Consider the following 18157-nt stretch of genomic DNA (forward strand, 5'->3'; position numbering starts at 1 on the left):
TGTTGTCAACTCAAGGTTATCAGGAATGGGATCTTTCGACTCATTTCTCTTGACGTGGGTTGTGGTAGACGGCAATGTGTGTTTGTGAGAGGACGTAGGAAGCTCGATACGATTGTATGGTCCTGACTGCTTGATAGAGGTGTTCACGTACTCAGTGATGAGACGCGGCTTAGTGAAGTTCAGGAGGCCCAGTAGTGATATGCATGGAAGAAATGAATCGTGGTGGGGTAGAGTGATCCATGATGGATCCATCGGTACCCCACACTTTTGACAAGCCGGCTAGCTAACTTCAGGTGGATATTCATCCTCATGGATCAACATCCTCCCAAGCCCTTTCCGTGTCTCTTTGCCATATGTGCATTGCCATGATCCTAGCACTCGATCCAGCGTACCGCCATCAGAATGGCCCGGGTCATAGTTCTCCCGGTATTACCAGTTGCGCGATACCTCGACATCTTCAGCGCTGTCGCACCAATCGCAGTTTCATACAGCGTTGAGCACTACTAATGATGGCAGCCAGTACCAAAGATGTGACTAAGTAGTATAGTCTTCAAAGCTTCAGAACCTTCTGAGCACATCGGTCGGACCAACAAACGATGCCGCGAATCCAATACCGAGCAGCGATACACGAACTCGACCAGCGGTCAAGTATATGTCTTTTGCGAGTTATCGGAGACATCAATGGACACTCCCCTAGATTAGCTCAGTCTATCGAAAATGCATAGATCTTTATACACTAGTACCGAAACATGTTCATATAAACCATACGGCCTTCTCGCAAACCAGACTTCTACATCAAAGCGAGTTATCACGACGTTGACGAGCTGCGAGCTGAAACGTCACTTGTCCCCTCGAACGAGTCGAGAAATGCACATCCTTCCTTTGTCCATGCGACATTATGCTACAATCAATGGCTACAACCAGGAAGAGTTACGGTCATTCGATCGACTTTATGTGGTTCAAGGCGGAACAATGCTCGATAAGAATACAATCTGTACGTCAATTAAAAGGATTTCTGTGATTAGAGAGGGTATTCCTGGATCTTCCTAGGGAGATTATAATAGTCTCGACGTTCTTTTCTCGAATGTGGACATCTGCATGTGGGATAATGATGTCCTAACCTTACGATATGCCACATTCAATGGAATGTAGGCCGCTCAACGGGAATATTGCAAGTAGCTTTTTTGACCTGTGTGTAGGGCAGCCCAATGCATTATGCAACCTCAATGACATGCGTGAGATAGAGATTCAAGACCTCAAAACAGACCAAACATATTCACTCATTCAGATACCACAAGCTGTGTGTTTGAGCAATGGCACCGCGCTCCATAAGTATAACTCTTTACCCTCTGGAGTTATATGTGATCTGCTCCGAACCCAAAGCTAGCTAGATATATAGGTCGTATAATCTGCTAAGAAAATACTATAGCGTTCTAGGTGTTGCGAAGCTAGAGTATCAGGAGTCCATCTTGCGTCTCTCAAAAGATCCGAATTCGCGTTGTCCAAGCGCTCTTGCCTGTAAGATATATTCGCATACCCACGTCTGTTACATTCTCTTACAGTCTAAAGTCCATATAGACATGACACAGCCTTGGTACGCGTTGTATTCCAGACTATGAAGCGTCGATCGGAGTATAAAAGCAGCAAGGGAATGAGCATATACACGTCTCGAGACACGCTGCGAAGTCATGCATTCGCTAGATGGCTGATAGATACTGAGCAGGGTAGGCCATCTACTATCGTTTGCTAAAAGCCGTTTAGTCTCGATAAAACATATGAATTGGATGTTAAGTCTCACCAAGGCCTTGATTCCCCTCGCAAACTTGAAAACATTTAGGACCCCAGGCTTTATGTGTGGTGAGCTACCAACATTTTCTTCGGGTTCATACTCGTACGTTGCGGACAGGCTTCTCGCGGGTGGTCAGAGGTGTGTTAGAATAAGAAGTCAAGATGTGAGGATATTGGCATTCAGGGGTACCTCATACCGAGTCAATTCAGGGGCATCGCTCGCTAGACAATGTCATATCACAAAGCCGTTAAGTGTAATCTTTTGATTCTGGTGCACTCTCCTATCACTGTTTCGTCACCTGCAGCTAGCAGCAATTAATACGTCCGTGAATTTGCTCACGTGTGGCGGTCGGCGATTGTTAACGAGGCGCAGCCGGTACATCACTTGAGCAGTAAAGTCACGTATGTCGCATTCACACATAAATACGTTCAGTTGAAAATTCTCTCCTCCACTTCTTCTGGTCTTACTCTTTCACGCCGCTTCCCAAATACGGTTTCTTATCCTCTAGGATTCGTCCTGTTGGTGTCCTCTTAAAGGTTCTTATCCACCATTCATCTTTGATCCCTTCTCTTCGTCTTGTCGACTTTGGCATCCCAATGTGAAGCTAGAGGCGAACGATTAACTTGTTGTAAGTTATAGCTGTTTTTCAAATCCTCGCAAAGAATCTCTACTCGTGTACGCCCTGGGAGAAGGTTTATTCGGCATACTGTACCAGCTAGCCTTAAACTGTAGCCATGCGCACAGGGGCCTTCGACAGGTCTTCTGGAGCTGACTCCGATCCATATACCCCCGATTGTGCTCTTCTGACTTATTGCCGAATACGAATGCTAAAAGACACTAGAGTAGTACGGATATCCTCTCGGCTTTAGGCCGATCGCTGTTATCGCCATTTCAAAAGCAGTTGTATGTCTTTTGCTGTCGGTATCTTAGACCATTAGCAACGGCTACCAGCATACCAGAATGATAGGTCAGTGATAGCATGCCTTTGACTGTATTAATCTGTGGATTTGAGAGAGTGTTACTATCGTTTCGTTCCGCTATACCAGTGGTATAGTACTGCATAAAAACATTCTCTGATTGAATCCACCAGGTCCCCTATAGATCATTCTTGACACTCAACGTACATTCCAGTCATTTCAAAAGCTTAAAACTCGCCTGTTTCGACAAGAAAGAAGTAAAATTTACCTTTATCACAGCATCATATCATGGCTACTATCGCAGGACCAAGGGCTGCAACATCTTTTGCCAGTCTGCAGTCTACGACGGGGTCTAACCGAAGTGCTGATAGCTCCAATGACTCGGGCAGCACCAATGCTACTACTTCACGAAAGTTTCCACGCTACAGAGCTGTATCAACTGGAAACGTTCATATTCCTGCATGGGAGCCGTCCAATTCTTGTCCCACCGCTGTTACCCTTGCACAGGCTATCAGTTGGGATACACGCGTCCATGAGAGATTGAGCAACAAATGGGTCGACTCCATCCCACCACTCAAACGTCTCGATGCTTACACCTTGATTGAGAGGCTTGTTTTGACATTGAATAATCCAGCATACATCCCCTACCCAACGGTACACGATCCCATCATCATTGCTATTGACCTCGAGCACTTTCCAGTGCGTGAAGACCGGCAGACAGAGGTCGGACTAGCTATACTAGACACAGCAACAATCAAAGGAACAACACCCGGTCCATATGCAGACTATTGGATCCAACAAGTCCGAGCACGCCACTTGCGAGTCTGGGAGACTGGTACTTGGATCACATATGCGAAGAACAAAGCTACCGGAGAACGTCTCTGGGCTGGCAACAAATTCCAATTCGGCACTTCCGAATGGCGCCAGGTCCCTGACATATACAAGGAGATTGAAGAAGTGTTACGCGTCAGTATCCAGGGCAGAAATCGTCCCGTCATTCTCGTCTCCCACCACTGGTCCCAGCAAGAGCAGTTCCTCTCCAACCTCTTCGTCGACCAAGGCCACCTCCTCAAACGCTTCCGTCTCACAGACTTCGGCTCGATTGCCTCCGTCATCGACACAGAGTCCTTAGTCTCCAGCATAGGTACCCCCAGAGTTGACCTCTCCGGCGCCCTGCACATGAAAGGCTACAGCGAGTTGATCCGCCACAACGCTGGTAACGACGCAATGTACACGATGATCCTGCTCCTCCGCCTGGCAACCGATACAACGATGCCCCCTAATCGTCACGCAGCACAACAGTACCTGATCCGTCACACTCCCCAGGAACTCCTCCGCCGCCTCGTGCTCCAGCGCCTCAAATACCGCATCCCCCTGAACGACGGCCGCTGCTCTGCCTGTGGTCGTCTCGGTCACTCCGACGTCCACTGCGTCTGGCTCAACTGCTGCGCCGCCTGTGGAAAGAACGGCTTCTGCGCCCATCGCCCAAAGCCAAAGGACGGACACGCTCATAGCCCTGTTCCGCCCTCGCGCCCAAACTATGGCCTGCACATCACAAACAACAACCACAACAACGCAAACCACATGAATAACAACAACAACCACAACAACCTAAACCACATGAACCACAACAACAGCAACATAAACCACATCAACAACATCCACAAAATGAACACCATCATCACCTCCCACCGCAGAACCACCCAAGACAACCACCACACCGTTCCTGCCCCTCCACCCCGCTCCGCTCCACTCCACCACCTCCCTCCCTCCCCACTCCCCCTTCCTCCACCAGCACCCACACCAACAGCAACCCCGAAACCGAACCCGAACCCGAAACCCACACCCACACACGCCCAAATCCACACCACTACCACACCAACCACACCAACAACAACAACAACAAAAGACCTCCGCGCCGAAGCACCCATATTCCGCCCAACCACCACGACCACCTCACACCAAAAGCACCACCCCCCAACCCCCCAACACCGCCGCCTCCCACCCTCCCACACCGCCGCCCCCCCTTCCCAATCACCACCACGACCCCTAAGCCCACGCACCCGCCTCCAGAACCACGCCGCCGCCCTACGCGCCAAAGTGCTCATCGAGCGACGCATCACGATGCAGCGCCCGGCCTTTGCCGAGAGCGTGACGGAGCCGAACGAGGCGTGGGGCGCGCCAGAGGGGGGCTATAATGCGTGTTTGCGGCATGTCGAGGTGGATCATCAGGTGCGGTTTTGTCCGCGGCGGAGGGAGAATTATGGGTGGTGAGGGGAGGGGAGGGGGCGGGATTTGGGAGGATTCATACGGGGAAGGGGGGAAAAGGTCTGGAGGATTTTGTGCTGGATGGGGCAGAAGTGGGAGGAGGAGGAGGAGCAGGGGGAGCTGTTTGAGATAGAGACTATGGGTGATTTTTTGGAAAGGTTACGAATTGGATGATTCGCTATTGTATTTCTTACCTCGTTGGAAGGAAAGAAAGGAGAAAAAAAGAAAAGAAAGAAAGGAAGAAAGAACGAAAGAAAAGAAAAACTCAGGGCTTCAATAGACCACTGAATTCTTGTATCTACTTTCATACTGGATCGATAGTCTTCGATCCGATCGGAAGTGTGGTATTATGCATTATCATACTAATACAGGTACCTTTTTCTGAGCTAATACAACCTCTATAGAACAGTCTATTACACTTTTTCGGCCCCCATCGGCTTTTTTTCGGCCTTCAACCAGTGAGCGGCTCTGCCCCTTTAACACCGTCAACTATGCATTTTGGGGGCCACGACACGTCGTAGCCTTGCTGAAAGACTTTTTTAAATTCTGCTCTTCACCTTTTTTTCATGTCTTTTGGTCACGCACAGCATGCGCCCATCACACCCTGCCAAACTTGGCTCTGATCTCCTCCTCTCCAAATGCTCTCGTCTTTCTTTTCAACAGCTCCGCCGTCTCGCTGATGGTCAGGTCCATCTGGCGGCCGATCGGCACTAGCCGCTGCGCAAGATGCACGTAGTCCTTCATCAGCAAGCGGATCGTGATCATGATGTAGTCGATGTCGTGGAAAACAAGAGCTTGCTCGTCGGCGTATTGCTGTTTTTGCGAGATGAAGGCGGCTGGATGGTCGCGCCAATGGCGCCGCGGGTTCAAGTGGTGCGAAGTGTGGTAGCCGTCGTTGAAGCAGTAACGGTTGGACTAATGTGAGATGTCAGAGGCATGACAAACCCTAGCAGGGCGTAAGACTTACCGGGACATCAATGAGCGTTATACTCGACCTAAAGTCCGAATCCGGCTCCTCGTCATCGACAAATGCATGCTGCCCCCAATTCCCGACCATCAGGCCGATACGCATGAACGCCAACGGAAGCACAAACACGAACACCGCTGCACGTTTATTCACATATGCCGCCAGCAGGTAGATTGCGAGATAATTCCCAATTTCAAAGAATGCCGCCTTCGCAGCCATGGTCGTCTTGCCTTTGCGCAGAAAATACCTTGGCAGGTCGAACCAGATCAGGAAATAAAAACGTCCGATGTAATGCAGAAAGTGCCACACGTCGTCGCGCTGATACCGCAGTGTGCTCGATAGGTCGTTCGGGCCGTTGCCTTCGACATGGTGGTGCTTGACGTGGTGGTAGAAATACGTGTTCCACGTATGTCCCATGAGAGGATCCGTGATGTACGGGAACACGGTATCGAACAACCAGAATCGCTTTGAGAGGATGCCGCGTCCGTGGATGTGCTGGTGCATCATGAGTGTGTAGGTGCCCATGTAGTAGCCCTGCATGATCACGTGGGCGAAGGCGTGCCAGTAGTCGAACGAGTAGAAGAGATAGAGGGCGCTGGGGACGGAGGTGGTGAAATACAAGATGAGATGGGTAATCATGACGACGTCGCTTTCGTTACGAACGGCATGGCGGGCCCATTTGATGTATGGTGACAAGACGTAGCGTTGGAGGAACTTTGGCAGTTGAACATCAGGAAGGTCGACAGACACGAAGACGGTTGGATCGAAATGCGCATCGCTGGGGTCATTTTTGGCCTTGAGTGCGTCGAGAGTGGCTTTCGTGCGGGTGGTACATGGCTTTTTGGGGGTTGACTGCGGTGCGGTGGGAGGCATGTTTGGCTTCGACTTCTCGCCTTTGGGGGATCTTCTTTCGACCGGAGAAGAGTGGGATTCGTCATCCGAAGAAGAGGCCTTGCGATGCTCTTCGAGGTCCTCGGCCAGATGGGTGAGCACAAGTCGATCGTGGGTGGTCAAGTCCTTGGCAAACACAAGGGGCCTCTGCTCGAGCGGGGCCACGACTTTGTCTGAGCTAGCCGCAGGCATCTTGAGATACAAGACTTGAGAGTGGAATAGCTGACAGTCGGTGTTGTGGCACGTAGCCCTGAAGGCTAAACACGGTCAGATTGGTTGGTCTCATTGCACCTAGATATATGCAGACCAAGGTAACGCGATCGTGACTTGTTCAGGGGCTAAGCTCAACAGCTCCAAAGTTGAGACAGCTTCGTCTGGGTCGAATTGAGTGCTGAGGTTATGCAAGCTCCGGACGCTAAAGTAGTTTATTAGTCGAGGAGAACAAAGCTACAGTAGATGGCAACCATGGCAGCGTCTGATGAGGAAAAAAGCCAAAGAAAAGCTGATGTCTGTATTGCTAGAAGTTATATGTAGCGATGGCGATCTAGATGGTTGTACCCTGTCGATCAGTGCAATTTCTCAGGCCCGCTCCGACATCCTACCGAGAGCCGAGACCCTGGCTACTTTGATTTGATACGTGCGCTTAGCACAAAAGCGTAGCTGCTGACGCATTGCAATATACATCAGCTACTGGAAAGTTGGACCGAAAGCGAGTCGGGCGAGGACTGAGAACCCTCTCTTCCACGTACCATGTGATACAGTTTCAAGCAGGTTTAGTAAGCCTGTTTCCTACTATAGTAATGTTTGTGTATTGTGTCAATGCAGAGACTAGCGATGGAACCCCTGCTAGCCGTAAACCCTGATCAGCCTTGCCGTTCTGTCCAATGCAATGTCTTCACCATGCATCTCACAACAGGGGGTTGTTGCAAAAAGCCGTGGATCACTTTCTCTTAGGCGAGCGCCTCACTAATCGTATATTTGACTACGTTTAGATTCCCCATAAACTTACAGAGAGTTAGAGTTATGGAATTGTATTTCCATTCTTTAGTTCTACTGGTATAAAGCTACTATTCGTGGTTATAGAGACGGGTCAGATGTGTGAGTTTTAGTGAGAGGCGATCTACGCATTTGCAACCCCTTGTTGCTAGACAAAGACCACAGCCGCAGCTAGAGCCGCCAACTGTCGTTGTGTCTTAGCATGCAGATTAAGTGATGTTGCCTGTATATACAGTATTATCCACATTGAAGTTTATGCCACGCTGGTATGTACATGCTTTAAACCGACTAGCGCAAGATGGTATATCAACAGGCATCTTCATGCCATCGTGCAGGCAAACTACCCCCGCAACACCAGTACATTCCCCTAACTAGCTCGTCTCAGCTCCAAGAGCCCCGCAGCAATCTTCCCCTTGACCACGCTACTCGTTAACTTATCCCATCCAGACTCTTCCCTTTTAGCATTGATCTCTTCGTCTAGATCAGCACCCAGTCTCAAACGTTTTGCAACCGGCGTCGCAAGACTGTCCTCGTTGCTCTTTGCCCTACGTTCCTGGATTCCCGCATCCACCACTGCATCCGCATCCATTACCGCACTTGAATACCCAGCTTTCACAAGAGCTGTGGCGCGCGCGGGCGGAGACGATGGTAAGTTCCACGCCGCGACTGGGTCGTAGGAGATGTGTTTGCTAGAGTATGCGGTAGGTCGTAGGATTGGAGCAGTACTCAATTGTGGAACAGAGCCGATGCGAGTAATTTGGGATGCAGTCTGACGCACAGGTGAGGTGGATGCTCGGTCCGCCGACTCCGCGGGTAAGCTACGACTGCGTGGTGTCGTCTGCATGGGGGAAGGCGTACGCGACCAGACTTCAGGAGTGATCGGCTTAGGTGCGGGAAGGGTCAAAGCATAGAGAGGAAGACGCGTCTGGTTTGTCTGGACCTTATACATGGCGACGCGGAGGCGGAGACGGAGCATCTCTGTTTTCTAAAGCGAAAAGTCAGCCAACTTTACGGCTGTGCCAGAATTTATGGACGTACAGATTGTATGCTCACGAGTGCGGCGGGGGCTTCGCAGGTTGTGCAGTCGGTCGGAGAGCTGCCGCGTTGGCTTGAACCACGGGGGTCGTAATCAATGAGGGAGGAGAATGAGCCACTGATCTTTGAAGCAGAGCTTTCCTGCGGGGTGATTTGATTGTCTGGTGTAGGCGTTGATGATCCCGATCTATCATGTTCATGGGCTGGGTGGTGTTGGTAAATGGTGCTGGTTGTCTGCTCAATCGTATTAGCATATTGACTCCCTCGAGCACAATGCAACATCCAATACCTCTATCTCTGTTGCCGCAGGCATATCTTCGCTTGAACCTCTCAGTAGCACAGGGCTAACGACTTTTGCTTCCTCTGCATAAACGCCATTGTCATCTCCAGCTTTCCTCTTCTTGCCCCTGCTCTCGATTTCTGGACCGCCCGAAGACTGGGTCTCCGCTAGATAGGTCTGTTTCAGTGGGCTACCGGGTCTGAATATCTCGACTACAGCATCTTTAGTTTTGAGGAAGTCTCTGGGTGATCTTGGTCTGGGTGAGATCGCGTTGGGAGGAAGCTCGCCCAAAGGGACGCGTTTAGTTGGCGACGGAGTGGTCATCTCGACCTATCAAGCCGATTGACGTATACAGATCAGTAGCTGTGTATCTGAAGAGTTCGATATACGAATCAGGGTTGTGTTGAGGCGTGATGATGGAGTTCTCGAGGCGTTGATTTCGTTGATGTTTACGTCGTAGGAGCCCGGTAAACAGTTTTGTAGTCTTCGACACGCGACAATCTACGTGATGATAAAAGACAAAAAGTGGCCAAGATATGAATACTCTACGCAGACACGATTAGCGATATTATCATATGATCACAACAAGCTGTCGTGATGGCTTGTCACGTACTCAAGCCGGAGACGCGAAGTGGAAATGCACAAGGTCCGATGTATCGGCGTTCCCATGACTCGCAGTATGGAGATGGCGCATGGGCCACTACTCGGCCCGGCCAAAGTGTGCTCATGCTCGGGTGCTTCTGCACTGCGCATACCAAGCAGGGTCCAGTTCAGGACGCCAGGAAGTGTGATCTGTAAAAGTATATGCTTTATCTAAATAATGTGTAATGATGCCATGCTACTATAACCACGTATGTCTCAAATGACTCGATATGACCATCAAACTCCTGTATGAATGCCCGATTCTAATATAGTCCTCAACTTATTAGCACAGGGCATGCCATCCATGAAGCGAGCGAATCCTAGCGATGCTCTATTGGATCTTCGGCAAGTAATGGCTGCGTCGCGCCCCCGTCGGAATCAGCCGAAGTTCGTCGATTACCAGTCATGCACATTTGTAGGGGAGGGCGGATAATATCGTTGAACAAGAAGGTTCCATACACAAGAAGCGCAAAGCCGACGACCTGCAGCCACTTAAATGTCTCCCAGCCCAAACCAAGAGAAACAATCCATATGAAAAGGGTTCGGCAGGTGTCGATAGTGGACCTTGATGTTGCTGAAACGGTGCGAGTAACTGATAGACCGAAGAAATTGAAGCCTCTATATTATGATTAGTATCGTGAAAGACCTAGAGAGGGAGAAGCTATACCCGATGCTTATCATGATCAATATACTGCTGATAGCAATTGATCGAATCTCGAAGAACTCCCTAAACCCTTCCCTGGCGTCAAAGTATCCGTATCGTCCAGCGTCAGTCTGTCCGACCACTGCATGCAAGATGCCCATGACGATACCAGTGACTAAGAATCCAAAGATACCTTCCCATCCTACTACCTTCAGCGGTTCCATCTCATACTTCTCCATGATAGATTCTTCAAGTACGAACTGGGAGGCAGTGAATATCTGCGCACCAGCAATACAGAGGATACCGATGATAGTCATCACCGCTGGGTCTGGCGAAGTTTCGGTCAAAATTCTGGTTGGAGTTGCCTTCTCGTCTCTGGTGATTGCTCCCGCAAGCCCGACAAGTGCGACACCCGCAACGACAATAAATAAGGCCAGCCATTTGGCAGCCCCAAGTACTCTCTTCAAAAACAACACACTGAAAAGCCCAACGAAAAGCACGAGCGCGCCTCTCGTCATCTGGTATATACTGGCCGCAACAAATAGCAGTCCAACATTCATTAGCGTCGTTCCTGTAATATCGCAGACTGCAGGTGCTGCAAGCAGGAAGATCTTCCAGCCAACAAGAGGGATTCTCTCGATCTCTTCATGCGATAGTTTCAGCGGATTTGCAACAGGCGGCGTAGCAGAGCCTGTGTCGTGCGTCAAAATGTCCTCTTGATCTCCTTCGACACCGCGTGTGCTTATCGGCTCATAACCTGCTTTCTTTGTAGTGTATCGTTGATAGAGGGAGAATCCGCCAACGACGAGCCAGCAGCCCATCTCACCGATAAACATTTGGAGGGTCTGTAATACGGGCTGTTCAAAGTGTTTCCGTTTGTTGGGATCTGTCGAGTCGCAGTCGCGGACGCATACCATGTCCTGAAGGCCACTAATATCAGTTTGACTCCAGAGTCGAAGATACTTGACTGACCTGATACTTAGTCAAGAGTGTATTGCACACTCCGGTGAGCAACATCATGGCCACCAGGAGTGGTATCGCAGCTTTGACGGCCATGCTAGGATGAGCGAGCTGAGAAGCTCAGTTGGGGAAGGACTATGGCTGTGCCGAAGATGGTGGATGTGTGAATAATAGTGGAGAGAGGGAATAATGTAGGAGTATAGAGGTCAAGTCCTCTCTGTTTCGAAAACGAAGAGCAGTCAGATCTGTCGTTCGATGGTTATAGTGGTTCGAATACAGAGGTGCTTTACGTGAGTCGTGACATGGGCACGAGACTCGTACCTAGGCCATGTTGCTTATCTAGCTTCGGATATTAGCAAGGATCCTGGAGCTTGGGCCGCTTTGTACTGCAGCGGGCTCAACACATACATGGTGGACCAGTTCCAAGAATGTGCAAGACAACTTCTGTTGAGCGCTAAATGGGCACAATGCACGGTTCAAATTACTTTTGGACAATTGTATCTAGTAGTCGACATTCATCTAATTTCTCGAGTTGTGTATGACGATATTGCTAATACGCCGCCACGAGACAGCGGCTTGCACCTCACTCGAATCCAGTAAAGAAAGGGTATTCAGTTGACCTCCTATGCAATACAAGTCTGCCATCCCAGCGACAACGCCAATGATGGATTGTTCAAAGCACCCGTACAACACCGTCCTGTGAAAACCGAAAACCATAATGCCGCATAAGGTGGAGGTATTAATGCGTTATCTCAACCGAATGTTTAATCGTAAAAGCGATGGCGAAAGGAAATTGTATATGCAACCACGAAAAGTGAGACTAATCAAGAGTGCGGACTTGAAACCTGTTTCCCAAGGCGCCTTGTAAATAGTTGGGTATCAATGTCAATCGAATGGTGGAAAGAACGCTTGTCGAGTAATGCAGCACGCTAGAATACGTTCATTTTGGCCCGAAAGGCGTTCCCTCCCAGCCAGGGATGCCATTGTCACCAAGACCAGCCTCGGCGTCGAAGTAGTCCTCAAACTTCACATCGTCCCATGCATTATCGGCAGCTGAGAAGGTGACCTTGTCTTGTAGTTCGATCCCCCAGTCAGGCGCATCACCGCCCAGATCAAATTTTTCGTCGAAGTTAAGTATCAAATTCTGGTCAATGTTAGAGTCAAGCGCGACATCTATGTTGAGGTTGTCGAATTCGCTGATGTCGCTCTCGCGGGTCGAAGTACTCTCTCGACTACTCTCAGGGGTCATAATATCAGCCTGGATTCGCGGTTGAAGCCATGTAAGGCCTTCTGGATCGTCTCCAAGCACATCATTGCCAGCCCAATCAGGAAGCTGGCCAGGGATCTCAATGCCGCCGAAACTCGCTTGAAAGTCGGCCACGGAGAATGGTGCATCGGCCCATGGATCCAGTTCTGCGTCAGATACTACTTCAGCCTGGGCAGGTACTTTTGCAGGTTCCTTGCCAGTAGTTGTGTAGGCACTATTTGTACCAGGTGTCTTGCTTGTAGGCTGTGGTGTTTTCAAAAAGCTTGACGGAGAGCTCTTGATTCCCTGCTGTGTTGGAATGCGGTTCATAGGTGTCGAAACAGAAGCTGGGGTTGCGGCTTCCTGTTTCATGGAACTGGTGCCGATAATTGGTTTGGAAGAACGGTCTGCAGCATTGACACTCTCCTTCGGAATCTTTTGGGTTCCGTCCGGATTGCAGTTCAGACTATTTGCCATAGCGTTAATAGACCATGCCAATGGGTCTTTGACTGGAGGATGACAGTCCGTCAGATGATTATTCAGATCGGATTGGCTTTCGAATTTGGAGAAATGCGAGTCACAGTCGCTGTGAGGACACTTGAAGCTCGGCTTTGTCTCTGCTGGCATTTCTGTAGGTTGCTGTCGCTTGACGTCAGGAGACGGGGGTTTCCCAGCACTATTTGTTGGGAGCTGGGCAGGCATAGATGTAGGAGTGTTATTGGGCTTCCGCCTCTTCGTGGCCGGCAGTTTCATGGTATTAGGGTCAAAGCGAGTTTGAGCATAGGCAGGTACACCCTGTGGGCTTGGTGCAGGTATTTGGAAGGATGGACCCTTCTCAGTAGTGGGTGCGGAAGGGGGTCTATTACCGGACTGCTGCTGCTGTTGCTGCTGTTGCTGTTGCTGTTGCTGCTGCTCTTTCTGATGTTTGACGTTCTCATGCCGAAGTTGTTCAAGACTCTCAGCTGTCAACTGCGTTGCTGCCGGCACGTTACCGGGTGGAATACTCATCGACGGTGGTTGACCATTAGGCCCATTTTGCGCCATGCTCTTTGCAAGATCTTGAGCCTTCTGGATGAAAGTCCCAATCTGCGTCAGGTCAATCTCCAATTGTGATAAGAAGAATGAAAGTTGTTCCTTGAGACTCCAGGAATTCGTCGAGGACCCAGGTGGTTGCTGAATAGTGTTCCTCTTTATTCGAGCTCTAGATTCCATCACAGCACGGAAGGGAGCTTCGGCTCCTCCTCGTTGTGTCCACGCAGCCAATGAAGAATCAAGTTTCTGAAGAGTTGTGATGTTTGCCCTTATTCTCATTTGCATCTTCTCGCGCATTTCCTTGGGTACTGTAAGGTTAGGTGCAGCCTGAACTTTCTTTTCGGCCTCTGCAGCAATAATTCTGTACTTATGCATTGCTACCGGTGGCTTCGCAGATGTCTTGATAGCGTTCTGTATGCGCTTGATATTATCTTGTTGAGACGCGGGGGTTGGGTTTTGTTGTTCAGTGTTCATCTTTTGACCCGCAGCTTGCCCTTGCACTGTTGTCGTCAGATTGGCGCTCTTCCGGGCCGGGTCCGCGCTGTCCGTATCATCATTGGGCCGCTTCGAGCCCTTCTGGTTTTGGATTCGTGAAATGGTCTGTTGATTGGGAGTTTGTTGGGCTTCAGAGATTTTTGGCGTTCGGTTGCCTTTGACTTGACCAGTCTGGGATACATTGACATTGTTGGGAGGTTTCGGCGTTGGCTGGGTCATAGGTGGAACCGTGGGCGGTCTGTCAACTTGCTGCTGTGGTCGACCGGGCGCTTGCATTGGCTGTTGATGAAGCTGCTGTACCTGCCCTTGCTGTTCCTGTTGCTGGCGCATGAGTTCTTGTCTCCGTGCATTCAGTGAGTTCTGGCGCTGGCTGTTAATAAAGGATCGGACTTGGTCGTCCGTGAAGGCTTGCGCTTGCTGCATAGGTAATTTTGCACGGGCTGTTGCAATGTCTTGAGGCGTCAATGGTGGGAAGTTCATGTTATTGAAGTTCATGGGAACGGGACCTTGAGGGTGATTTCCTTGCTGTGGGAACATAGCCCCCGGGCCCATTTGGGCTGTTGGAGCTTGTCCTCCAGGTGGTAGCAGGTTATTGCCCAGTCCGTTCTGTACCTGATTTCTCATCATGTTGTTCTGTAACCTTGCGTTCATTTCGAGCAGCTGGGAACCTTGCAGCATTGTCAATTTCGCGTTCAGATCCCTCGCAAAGTCAGGAGCATGTGTCTGTTGTACCCATTGTTTGAGTTGCGCCCAAGATTTCACTTGTTCCGGCACAGGCTGTCGAAATGCCGGATTGTTGGTGATATTGGGTGGGAAGGGCTTCTGGTCCATCATCCCAATCTGCTGTGGATTGCTGGCGAATTGTCTTGCGAATTGCTCGCGTCGGAGTTTTGCCTGAGCCTGCTGTTGTGTCAGGCCCTGAGGCACTTGACCAGGCCCAAATACCTGCCCAGCGTTGGGACCGCCACCAAAGCCACCATTTGTAGCGTTCATGAATTGGGCGTTGGGTGGAGCAGAAAGCTGCCCTGGCGACACTTGAGGTTGTCCTTGCTGGGTAGGATGCATCTGCATAGGAAATCCCGTTTGTGGACTGGGACGGAGTGCGTTTTGATTTCTTTTCTCGAGTAAAGCTTGAAGGTTCTCGTCCGGGACGCTCATTATCTGATCACGTACTTGCGGAGGCAGATGCGTAGTATACTGCAATCGCATCTGCTTCATCTGCTCAATTGTTGGTGTTCCTTGTGCATTCTGCACTCTTTGCTGCATCATTTGGATCGCTTGCATTGCGTTTATGGACATACCATTCGGCATGGTGCCATTTGACGGCGTACCAGGTTGAGCTGACCGTTGTTGGGCATTGCCACTGCCAGCCTGAGACCCAGCCATTCTTGGTACAAAAGTTGAGTTCAAGTTCGACAGGGGCGCACGACTCTGTCCTGGTGGGATATTGTTGTTCATGCTCATCGACTGCTGAGGCTGCGCCTGAGCTTGAGCCTGAGCTTGAGCTTGAGATTGAGCTTGAGCTTGGGCTTGAGCTTGAGCCTGCACTCGTATCCGATTCATGTGCTCTTGCTGTGCAAGTTGCTGTTGTTGCTGCTGCTGCTGTTGTTGCTGTTGTTGCTGCTGCTGTTGTTGTTGTTGTTGCTGCTGTTGCTGCTGCTGTTGCTGCTGTTGCTGAATCTGTTGATTTCGCATCAGATCTTCTTGCTGCTGGCGCTGCTGCTGTTGTTGCTGCTGCTGATGTTGCTGTGGTTGCTGCTGCATATTTGGTACCTGAGGCGGTCGGTGAATAGTACCCATTCCGTTGCCGCCTTGTTGCTGCGCCTGAGCGTGTGTATTAGAGAACATTCCACCTTGAGTATTATTACTGTTAGTGTTGTTGCTAGCGGGAACGACTTGATGTCCTGCCTCTGCGAGCCGCGTGGCATTGGCCTGTTGCTGGCCAAGTTGAGAATAGCCAAATTCTGGGTTACCTTGCATGGAGCTTTGTTGGCCCTGGCCTTGTGGGTGGTTACCGTTGCTTTGTGGGTTGAGTCCTTGCGGCATCATTCCGTTCATCTGCGCACTGGGTTGCTGCTGCCGTGTACTGATTTTCTTTTGAATATACTGGTGCATGACCTTTTCTCTAAATTGCCAGAACACAGGATCGATCCCCTTGGAGCGGAGTGTAGCCAACAGCTGCGGGGGCAGCCCAGTCGCCTCCATTCTTATCCTCTCCATCTGTTCACTCGGTTGTTGCGAGAATTTAGCCGTAGCCACATCATTGATAGTCTTCAAATCTTGATTCGAGAGAGTAAACCCTTTGTTGCGCGCTGATTGTGACAATAGCTGTAACGTCAATGGTAATTGTGCAGGATTCGGCTGTTGTAGCATTTGTGGCTGTGGTTGTGGACCTGTTTGCTGCGAACCAGGTACATGAGATGGATTCATCCCACCAACAGAGGACTGTTGATTCATTGGAATAGCAGAAGGTTGCATCTGTCGCTGTAGGTGTTGTGGGAATGCTTGTGTAAACTGCTGGCCTTGTTGTGAACGAGAGTTTTGCATTGGTGTTTGTTGCGGGTTGCTCATCTGCGGGAATCCGAGGCCTCCATTCATCTGTGCCAGTCTTGCGCGCTTGGTTGAGATTTCTGACATCATGTTTGCGATATTGGCCTGGTATTCTTCCTACAAGATTGTTAGCTCGTGCAATCGTGTTCGTGTCAAGTGTGCTTACGACTGAGCCACAACTCTTGAAGCGATCAGTTTCAAGTCGAATCGCACGGTTGAGCACATCGCTGGGAGAGGCGGCGCCTTGCTGGAGAAGACCAAGGTTGGTAGATCTGTAGTAAAGGGCGGAAAGGTTAGTATGTACCCTGAACTTAGGCTCGAGTATGGCACGTACAAGCTGATAGCTATCTTTGCTCGTTCTGTAGGGCGCACGTTCTGCTGCCAACCAGGAGGCACATCTTGTGTCTGATAATGGGCTTGAACAGCATTGATGTTGTGTTCACGGCCCGCGCCCATGTTAGGGTTGCCTGGCATGGGCATGCCGTTCACGTTCTGAAAATTGTTGTTCATCATCATGTCGATCCAGGACGACAAAGTGTCGATGGAGATGGGCTCGGAGAGCGAAGGATCATGTGTCGGCGAAGAAGCGCATGTGTGAGAAGGATATGCAGATATCGGGTGCGCAGGCAGTCGGTGAAGAGGACTAGGCGTGAATGTGTGGCGGCGTAGGTGTCACAGCCCCCGAAGTAGCGAAAGACAGGGCGTGTAGATGGTATAGGCGTAGACGCTGGAAATAGAGCAAACAAAGGGCCGGATGAAATTCGAAAATCCAATATCGACGATCAAGAGAAGTGTGCTAAAGGTAGGTTCAGTGGGCGCGTGCGACCCAGGCGAGAGGATGGTGTCAGCGGAGTTTGTAAGGGTACCGGTGAAGAGATAGAGCGTGGCTCCGTTCCCAAGGATATCGAGGTATGGAGTGAGACAAGCTGCGGATTTGCAGGGAAGGAATGCGCAAAAGTTGTATCCAACAGCGTAAGTCTGGATTGGTATTGATGGTAGGGCGGAGAGCACGGAGGAGAGCGGAGGGGAGCGGAGGGAAGAGGAGTGAGTGAATGAGATGTTTGTGGAGGAGTAGAGGTTGTGGGTGGTGGTGAACAAGAGAAGTGTCAAGCTGGACAAGCTGGACGGGCACTGACTGGCCCAGAACTTGCGGACCCAGCTAAAACTAGGTGTTCCGTAGATCCCCTTCCCCTACCTATCAGCACTATCGCTGGCGTCCAATAGCATCACGACTCACTGCACAAAACCGTTGCGCCCTCGCTGTCAATTCAGACAGAGTCATCAATCCTACGCACGATGATTTATGGACCGAGCGCTACCTCATCAGTTGCCCGACAGTCATAGATGATGGCAGGAGAAGAGCGCATCACATCAGCCTTGAGGAATGAATACAAAGCTACCTACACGCAGGCTGAAGACCTACTCACGTAGAGGTGAGCGCTGGAG

The 18157-nt window shown here is 50.3% G+C and overlaps 6 protein-coding genes across 6 annotated transcripts; 1 reads left to right on the forward strand and 5 right to left on the reverse strand.

Annotated features, from left to right (window-relative positions):
• Positions 1–2994: 2994 nt before the first annotated feature.
• On the forward strand, positions 2995–4982 carry EJ05DRAFT_538203 (uncharacterized protein; the record flags this gene model as incomplete). The annotated part of the gene is made up of 1 exon (XM_033749436.1): positions 2995–4982. One exon carries the CDS (start codon positions 2995–2997, stop codon positions 4978–4980), a length of 1986 nt encoding a protein of 661 aa, XP_033600375.1.
• A 516-nt stretch (positions 4983–5498) lies between these two features.
• On the reverse strand, positions 5499–5947 carry EJ05DRAFT_476215 (uncharacterized protein). Its single transcript, XM_033743980.1, has 2 exons — positions 5907–5947; positions 5499–5847 (listed from the first exon to the last, which is right to left on the reverse strand). The coding sequence occupies exons 1-2, from the start codon at positions 5910–5912 to the stop codon at positions 5572–5574; spliced, it is 282 nt and encodes a 93-aa protein (XP_033600376.1). The 5' UTR covers positions 5913–5947; the 3' UTR covers positions 5499–5571.
• EJ05DRAFT_476216 (acylamide-delta3(E)-desaturase) lies at positions 5507–7401 on the reverse strand (the record flags this gene model as incomplete). The annotated part of the gene is made up of 1 exon (XM_033743981.1): positions 5507–7401. A coding segment is annotated over exon 1 (1096 nt), but the record flags the coding sequence as incomplete, so codon positions are not given.
• A 484-nt stretch (positions 7402–7885) lies between these two features.
• Positions 7886–9559, reverse strand: EJ05DRAFT_372141 (uncharacterized protein). Its single transcript, XM_033741149.1, has 4 exons — positions 9153–9559; positions 8867–9097; positions 8631–8813; positions 7886–8393 (listed from the first exon to the last, which is right to left on the reverse strand). The coding sequence occupies exons 1-4, from the start codon at positions 9465–9467 to the stop codon at positions 8196–8198; spliced, it is 927 nt and encodes a 308-aa protein (XP_033600378.1). The 5' UTR covers positions 9468–9559; the 3' UTR covers positions 7886–8195.
• Positions 9560–9931: 372 nt separating this feature from the next.
• EJ05DRAFT_476219 (integral membrane protein-like protein) lies at positions 9932–11685 on the reverse strand. Its single transcript, XM_033743982.1, has 2 exons — positions 10453–11685; positions 9932–10403 (listed from the first exon to the last, which is right to left on the reverse strand). Exons 1-2 carry the CDS (start codon positions 11343–11345, stop codon positions 10106–10108), a joined length of 1191 nt encoding a protein of 396 aa, XP_033600379.1. The 5' UTR covers positions 11346–11685; the 3' UTR covers positions 9932–10105.
• Positions 11686–12216: 531 nt separating this feature from the next.
• EJ05DRAFT_372163 (uncharacterized protein) lies at positions 12217–17391 on the reverse strand. The gene is made up of 3 exons (XM_033741150.1): positions 17046–17391; positions 16878–16983; positions 12217–16828 (listed from the first exon to the last, which is right to left on the reverse strand). Exons 1-3 carry the CDS (start codon positions 17225–17227, stop codon positions 12329–12331), a joined length of 4788 nt encoding a protein of 1595 aa, XP_033600380.1. The 5' UTR covers positions 17228–17391; the 3' UTR covers positions 12217–12328.
• Between the last annotated feature and the right edge of the window lie 766 nt (positions 17392–18157).

This window comes from Pseudovirgaria hyperparasitica, assembly GCF_010093815.1.
Source record: "Pseudovirgaria hyperparasitica strain CBS 121739 unplaced genomic scaffold EJ05scaffold_8, whole genome shotgun sequence".
Classification (NCBI taxonomy): Eukaryota; Fungi; Ascomycota; class Dothideomycetes; order Acrospermales; family Acrospermaceae; genus Pseudovirgaria; species Pseudovirgaria hyperparasitica.

What these genes read in the sequence shown, in the direction of transcription:
- EJ05DRAFT_372163 (XM_033741150.1), bottom strand. Translation starts at nt 17,227, where the DNA reads ATGATGATGAACAACAATTTTCAGAACGTGAACGGCATGCCCATGCCA. An exon ending in GCAAAGATAGCTATCAGCTT is followed by an intron (nt 16,984 to 17,045) that starts GTACGTGCCATA and finishes CCTTTACTACAG; the next exon opens with ATCTACCAACCTTGGTCTTC. An exon ending in TCAAGAGTTGTGGCTCAGTC is followed by an intron (nt 16,829 to 16,877) that starts GTAAGCACACTT and finishes ACAATCTTGTAG; the next exon opens with GAAGAATACCAGGCCAATAT.
- EJ05DRAFT_476219 (XM_033743982.1), bottom strand. Translation starts at nt 11,345, where the DNA reads ATGGTATGCGTCCGCGACTGCGACTCGACAGATCCCAACAAACGGAAA. An exon ending in TTGATCATGATAAGCATCGG is followed by an intron (nt 10,404 to 10,452) that starts GTATAGCTTCTC and finishes ATCATAATATAG; the next exon opens with AGGCTTCAATTTCTTCGGTC.
- EJ05DRAFT_372141 (XM_033741149.1), bottom strand. Translation starts at nt 9,467, where the DNA reads ATGACCACTCCGTCGCCAACTAAACGCGTCCCTTTGGGCGAGCTTCCT. An exon ending in CTGCGGCAACAGAGATAGAG is followed by an intron (nt 9,098 to 9,152) that starts GTATTGGATGTT and finishes ACGATTGAGCAG; the next exon opens with ACAACCAGCACCATTTACCA. An exon ending in CACTCGTGAGCATACAATCT is followed by an intron (nt 8,814 to 8,866) that starts GTACGTCCATAA and finishes TTTTCGCTTTAG; the next exon opens with AAAACAGAGATGCTCCGTCT.